General features: G+C 38.7%; 1 protein-coding gene and 1 non-coding gene across 2 annotated transcripts; one reads left to right on the plus strand and one right to left on the minus strand.

Moving 5' to 3' along the window:
- Positions 1-366: 366 nt before the first annotated feature.
- On the minus strand, positions 367-1,923 carry LOC131648740 (uncharacterized). Its single transcript, XM_058918469.1, has one exon. It carries the CDS (start codon positions 1,921-1,923, stop codon positions 367-369), a length of 1,557 nt encoding a protein of 518 aa, XP_058774452.1.
- A 588-nt stretch (positions 1,924-2,511) lies between these two features.
- On the plus strand, positions 2,512-2,618 carry LOC131654400 (small nucleolar RNA R71). The gene has a single exon (XR_009299441.1). It is a non-coding gene; the product is annotated as a small nucleolar RNA R71 (small nucleolar RNA).
- The last annotated feature ends 4,999 nt before the right edge of the window (positions 2,619-7,617 follow it).

The following is a 7,617-nucleotide window of genomic DNA, read 5'->3' on the forward strand; positions in this document are numbered from 1 at the left end:
ATAAGCGAATGTTCCATAAGGGCACGTGAAGGTTGTTTTCTCTTGGTCATCAGGGTGAATCGGAATTTGAAATAATCCTGAGTAACCATCCAGGTAGCAGTAATGCTAAGCGTTCGAGCATCTGGTCAATAAAGGGAAGAGGGAAATGGTCTTTCCTCGTGGCTTTGTTTAACTTACAATAGTCAATACACATCCTTGCTCCAGTCACCTTTCTTTCGGCTATAGATTCGCCAGACTTGTTTATGGTAACTGTTATGCCTCCCTTCTTTGGTACACAATGGACCAGACTTACTCACTGACTATCAGAGATTGGATATATAATTCCAGCATTCAGAAGTTTGGTAACTTCATCTTTAACTACTGTGCTCAGGATAGGGTTAATTCTTCTTTGATGCTCCCTAGAGGTTTTGCAATCTTCTTCAACATGATGCGATACATACATATGGAAGGACTTATTCCTTTCAGATCAGCAATGTTATATCCTAACGTAGATGGATACTTCCTTAATACTTGTAATAGCTTCTCGGTCTCTGTGGCTCCTAGCTCTGCGTTGACTATTACTGGTCTTTTGAGCTCATCGTCCAGATATTCATATCTAAGAGTCTTGGGTAATGGTTTAAGGTCTAAGGCTGGTTTATTTGGGCAAGGCATAGGGTTGGGTGTTAAAGCTAAGCATTCGCTTAAACTATCGTCTCGATATTCCAGACGCCAATTGTCATCTTCGAAAATCAGGGGCATCGAAATCTTTATAACTTCAGAGTAAGATTCTTCTAATAGTCCTATCTCTCTTATACATTCATCAATAACATCCACCAGATCACATGTATCTTCTATAGCCGGGGCTTGAAGGAATTGTGTTAGAATAAACTCGACCTTCTCCTCACCTACTTCGAATGTCAACTTACCTTTCTTTACGTCTATAATGGCTCCAGCGGTAGCTAGAAAAGGTCTTCCTAAGATTATAGGAGTATTGACACCTTCCTTTATGTCCATAATTATGAAATCCGTAGGGATGTAGAATTGTCCGATGCGGACGGGTACATTTTCAAGAACACCCACAGGATACTTGACAGATTGGTCTGCAAGTTGTACTGACATCTTGGTTGGTCTTAGATCTCCCATGTTTAGTTTCTCGCAAATGGACAAAGGCATTAGGCTAATACTAGCTCCTAAGTCACACAAGGCTTTGTCTATGACAAATTTCCCTATATTACAGGGTATGGAGAAACTTCCTGGGTCTTTCAGCTTAGGTGGCATTTTATTTTGAATTATGGCACTACATTCAGCAGTGAGTGTTACGGTCTCATTGTCTTCTAATTTATTCTTATTCGATAGGATTTCTTTTAGGAACTTAGCATATGAGGGCATTTGGGTAATGGCTTCTGTAAACGGAATTGTGATGTTTAATTGTTTAAGAAGTTCGACAAATTTCTTAAATTGCCCTATGTTTTTAGATTTCTCGAGCCTTTGAGGGTACGTGATAGGTGGTTTATAAGGTGGTGGAGGTATGTATGGCGCTTCTTTCTCCTCCGCCTCGCCTTCTTTGTCCTCTTGCTCTTTCGAATCACTTGGTTTATCCTTGGGTCTACTTTCCTCCTCAGTTGTCTTCCTAGGGCTTTGGAACATAGCAGGGTTTTTAAGCCTAGGGTCAGTCAGTTCATCCATCTCTCTACCACTTCGCAGAATAATAGCATGAGCATGTCCTTTTGGGTTTGGTTGTGGCTGTCCTGGAAATGTCCCAGCAGGTGCGGCAGTAGGTGCTTGTTGTTGTGCCACTTGAGAGATTTGTGTCTTGAGCATATTGTTGTGAGTGGCCAACGCGTCTACTTTAGTCGCTAACTGTTTGATCTGCTCATTAGTGTGCACATTCTGGTTTATGAAATCCTTATTAGTCTGAGTCTGAGTGGCTATGAAATTTTCCATCGTTATTTCTAAGTTAGATTTCCTAGGGACGTTAGGAGCAGCGAATGGTGCCTTTTGATATCCAGGGGTACACTGGGTGCTTGACCAAGTGCGTACAAAGCATTATTGTTCTTGTACGAGAAATTAGGGTGATTCTTCCATCCTGGGTTATACGTGTTTGAGTAAGGGTTTCCTTGAGCATAGTTTACTGGTTCGGGGGAAACTCCTGCCAAAAGATGGCACTCGGGGGCAGCATGTCCAGACATTCAGCATATTTCGCAATTGGGGGAAACAGCAGCCACGACGGCTACAGGTGCTATAGTGAGGTTTTCAATCTTCTGAGTTAGGGCATCGACTTTGGCGTTAACGCGGTCGAGGCTAATTATCTCGTACATCCCAATCTTCATTGAAGATTTCTCTCCAGAATTTTTCTCTGATTGATCTCTCTCACTTCCCCATTGATAATGGTTTTGAGCCATACTTTTGATACGTGTGTAGGCATCAGCATATTCTTTATCCATCAGTGTGCCACCTGCGGAGACGTCAATCGTAAGTCTCGTATTGTAGAGGAGACCATTGTAGAAGGTATGGGTGATTAACCATTGTTCTAAACCATGATGTGGACAAAGTCTAAGCATGTCTTTGTATCTCTCCCACGCGTCGAATAAAGACTCGTTGTCTTTTTGTCTAAACCCTTTGATCTGGGCTCTCAGCATGGCGGTCTTACTAGGTGGAAAATAACGTGCTAGGAAGACTTTCTTAAGTTCATTCCAGGTCGTGACAGAATTGGCAGGTAAAGACTGGAGCTAAGCTCTAGCTCTATCCCTTAGCGAAAAAGGAAAAAGGCGTAGTCGGATAGCTTCCGAACTGACACCATTTGCTTTTACAGTGTCTGCATATTGCAGGAACACTGACAAATGAAGATTAGGATCTTCCGTCGCATTTCCAGAAAACTGGTTTTATCGTACAGCTGACAACAACGATGGTTTTAGCTCGAAATTGTTCGCCTCAATAGCAGGAGCAGTAATGCTATTGTGAGGTTCAGCTTGCGAAGTGTAATACAATGAACTGACTTTATTTGAAATGTAAGGTAAGCAAGAGTCGCCACCGACTTTTATTTTATCCAATTGGAAAGGCAAAAAAAACAGGAAAGACCTTTGAAAGATTTTGAGTTCAGGGGGTCGGTTATACAAAGGGAAGGTGTAAGGCACCCTTTGCATCCATGGTTATCCATGGGCTCTTAATTGCTTAGCTCACTTGTTTGTTTTGAATTGTTTGAAGTGTCGTGTGCGAATAGAAATTTGAATAAGAACTTTAGCTTGTAAATAAGCGTAGTCTTTTTGAATTTGATTTGAAAAAGAGGTGTGAAAAGCATTTTGAATTTTGAATGTGTGAGCAAGCATTTAAGAACTACCTACCCTAAGTTTGTCTTTCTTGTTCATTAAGTCTTTCGGGCGAAAGGGTCTGTCCATACCATGAGAGGGCAGGAAGTCTTTCAATTGGATGTTAAGGGTCATCGAGACATCATTCGCCGTAAGACTAACCCTGCCATACAGCGGGCAGGTAGTCTAAGGGAAGGACATAATAGTCATTAATCTTTTTAGGCATCATGCGAGGATACCTTAGCAATTGGAACAATCATCATATTTTACCGAGGCAGCTTCGAGGGACTAGATCTCATATGATGATTTCAAAGAAGTAGGCAACCTTTGCTTTAGGTATCCTCGGAATCGAGGGACTTGACTATTTTTCACAAATAAAGGCAACAGGCAACAAGGCAACGAGAGGGGTTATCCTAAAGGTGTGTGGGTGCACAATCACGTGGTTAACTTCGATTACATTTATCTTGTAAAATTAGTGATTCTAGTTCAGTTCGTGGTTTATCACTCCCTAGGATTACTAACCACGCAGTTAATATATTTACAGAAAAATAAAGGCGGAATTTAAAAGTCCTACGCTATTACAATAAACACCTGTGGGTGGAAAAATAAAGGCAGAAAGGTAGAAAACTTTTACAAGGCTTTGGGGCAGATACATAATAATAGCAAGCAATAGTAATGCAAGTAATAAAAATAAAAGTCAAAACAATAATAAGGCAGAATAAAGGCGGAAAATAAAGATGGGAATTAAAGTAAAGGCAAAAATTAAAATAAAGGCAAAAATGAAAATAAAGGCAAAATAAAAATAAATAATTAAAGACATGCGACATACAATGGAGTGGGAGATGAGAAGAGAATTCGCGGATAAAAGGATAAGTTTAAAAAACATGGTTAAAAAACCTTATAGCGAAAAATTTTTAAGGGTAAAATCCTAGTTGACGGACAACACCTACCAAACATGTGATTTTAGGATTAGGGGCAAGGTTAGTCATAAAACCCAAAATTAATAATTATTATTAAAACCTAAATTAATTAAAATCAGCAGACCTATAATTAATTAAAATTATTAAACCTAAAATTATTAGCCTAAAATTGATTAAAACCTAAAACTAAATTAATTGATAAAAAAATAAAATTATGGTATAAGCCTAAATTAAATTATTAATCTAAATTAAAAGGTTATAAAAAGTTTTTAAGAATTTTACATAAGACTAAAGCTATGTTTTTTTTAAAAAAGAAACTATATTAGTTAAAAAAATCGGAAAAGGAGAAAAGGTTTGTTTAAGAAAAATAAAGAAAGAAAGAAAAACAATTAGAATAAATGAATAAATAAAACCTGGCGTAAAGAATCATGTGCGACGAAGCTCTGAAGGACTATGGTGGTCTTGTATTCTTGATCCCTTGATCTGAGTTGGTGGGAGATCCATTGGCTGAGAATGGATGGTGCATCGTGGTCTTCTTCAAGCAGCGCGCGTGGAATCTGAACATAAATCAATTCAATAAAACATATGGGGGCCTGGGGATCGAACCCCTATCCCAATTGTTGCAAGACATACACGCTGGCCAACTGAGATATGGTTGTTAGTCATGCATAAATCCCAATGAGTTAATTAAATAAATAAAAAAAAATGTAAATGGTGAATTCAAATATAAAGGTCAAACTGGGCCCACGTGAGGCACGTTCAGCCAATGAAGAAAGGGGAGAGATTCAGCGCTGGTTGACGAACCATCCAAGACGCGCCACGCATGGTCCCAAGGTCAAGATGCCATGTCACCGTCTTCATCTTCATTACCTGCGGATTCTGCTGGGAATTCTCCTGCGGAATTACCTGCAGAAAGTCCTTCGAAAATTCTGCAAAATCAAACTACAAAAAACAATGTTATTCAACGATAGTGAACGCCCAGATCTGCTAATTCCCATCTCCTGAATCCAATGGCGGTGTTATTTTTCCTTGAATCTCGCTGCAACCACGAAAACAAAAGCATACACGTTCTATGCCCTAACAATGGTGCGATCCGTCCTAGCCTTTAAAGCTTCATTCCAACGATTCAAAGCTTCTCTATAAAGCACCAGGAACTCATAGAAGCGATCACATCGAACTGAAACACGTTAGAATGCTAGATACGAAAAACCATAAAAATTATGAATATGATAAGCATGGGATGAGTGCTTCTGAATCTTTCACGAGCTGCAACCTGTGTATACTTACCCTACCTTACCTTGAGGGTGGAATGGAGTAATTATCTGGCCTTTAGATCGCTTGGAATGATAGTTATAAAAATTCACATATTCTTGAATCTTTGAAACTTTGTAACCCTGGTCTTTTGCATTCTTTTTTCGTCCTCCTCTCCTTGCAGAATGTTTGTGGATTTTATAAGGGGACAATTAGGTCAGAAACATGGGTTTGGACTCTTGAGTTATTGGAGAAAGAAATCTTTGAAGAAAATTGTAATTTCTTTCTAATTTAGGTTCCATATTGTTTCCAATCTTTTCCAACCCCTTTTTCCACGAATTTTCATCAATATAATGATATTTAGATGATTGGGTTTGATGGGAAATCAAATCTTTTGATAAAAATTAATTTTCCATATTTTATAATGGTTTATTATCATTTAAATGAATTAAAATCCAAATAAATAAAATAAATATTATAAAAAACAAGATAATTAATTAAAAGATATTCTCTAAGCCCATGGTTATGTTTAGAATCCAAAAATTAGGCCCAAAGGTTCAAAATATCAAAATCCAACACTTTCCCTTTGGTGTATTTTCTCAAAATCGCCCAACTTGCGCAAACCATAACTCATTCAATATTGATCATATGGAAATGATCTAGGAATTTTTGGAAATCTAAAGATGTCCTCTACAAGCCACTTTGGAAGCATTTTTGCATTTGGATATTTTATCTTGATGATATGGCTCCTGACAAAAAACTGCTTTTCGCGATCTTCTAGAAGGACCTGTAATGTTTTGGCTCATATCTCCCAAATGATGCATCTCTGGCCTTGGCTTGTGAGAGACAAAGTTGTAGAGAATTCAATTTCCTTCAAAATGAGCTTTGAATGGGAAATTTCTGATGTTCCATGTGAAAGTTATGGCTGGTCAAAGTTTGGTTGACTTTCTCCTTAAAAACCCTAATTTGGAAGCTTTGAGTTTTGTTGATTTCTGAACTTTCCTTGATGAATCATGATCAATCCTTGATTAAATGATGAATGATACTTCAAAATAAGGATGTTGACAAAAAATCAAGAATTTTGAACTGTTGATTGAACAATCTTAGGAATCAGAGCTTGAAACTTGAGGTGAGGATCCTTAGAATCATATGAGAGGCCACAGAGTCCATTGGAGGTATCAGAACCTGACTTTTCTTCGAGAAAGGCAAAACCTTAGTTGGAGGGTTGTTGTTTAGGAGAATGTATATTCAGTCAAGTATTGAGACTTTGATATAGAGTATGAAAATGTGATGGGAAAATTTTGGGGTATGACACGAAGGAATAGCGTAAGATTTGAGAGGACGCGACTGTTCTCCCATGGTTGATTCTTCAACTGGTTCAGAAGTAGGAGTAGGAACAAGAGTGCGAGTACGTCGTAATCGACGTGATACAGTGATAGAACGCTCCGGTTCGGGAGTTGGCAGCACTAAGTCTTCACTTCGAGAGCGAGTACTTGGCATGCACAAAGGGAATTAGAAAAATTGCAGAAGAAATAAACTTGACGGCAGTAGGGTAAAAGTACGTAACCCTCTCAATAATTCTTGAAGGGTATTTATAGAGCTGCCAATTCTTGGATTTGAACTTGTTTCGTAGCGGTAGCAAGTCTTTCGGCAGAGAAAATGGAGGAGAGAAAGTAGCGTAAACAAAAACAGACTCTTCTGGGCCTGGGTGTACACCACATTTAGGAGGAGTGCCGAACGAATGGGAGGGGGTTGCCCCGACCGGCAGGTGGCCTGGTGCGCCTCTCGTCTTGGGCTGATTGCAGTCTTGCGCAATGGGCTTGCTTTGACTTCTTCTTTTTGCACCTCCTTATTAATGTCACACCTTTTTGGCCTTTTAATCTTTAATTCGACTATTTTTCCTTTATTTCCTTTGCAAGTCCTGATTTTATTAAATACTTGAAAACAAATAGAAATACCGGCATAATACAAAGTAAAAATAATAAAACCGAAATAAAATAGAATAATAATGCATGTAAATCAAGCTAAATATACGATACGTTTTCGCGTTATCAAAGGGATTAGCCCAGGTTGGCGTGTTTCCCATTCTCCTTTGATTTGATTAATGACCAAAGCAGAATCTCCGTATACATCCAAGTGTTTGATTCTTAGATCCACGGCTT

This window comes from Vicia villosa, linkage group LG2 (genome assembly GCF_029867415.1).
Source record: "Vicia villosa cultivar HV-30 ecotype Madison, WI linkage group LG2, Vvil1.0, whole genome shotgun sequence".
Classification (NCBI taxonomy): Eukaryota; Viridiplantae; Streptophyta; class Magnoliopsida; order Fabales; family Fabaceae; genus Vicia; species Vicia villosa.

Excerpts from the sequence above, each read along its gene's own strand:
- LOC131648740 (XM_058918469.1), bottom strand. The coding sequence starts at position 1,923 with ATGGAAAATTTCATAGCCACTCAGACTCAGACTAATAAGGATTTCATA.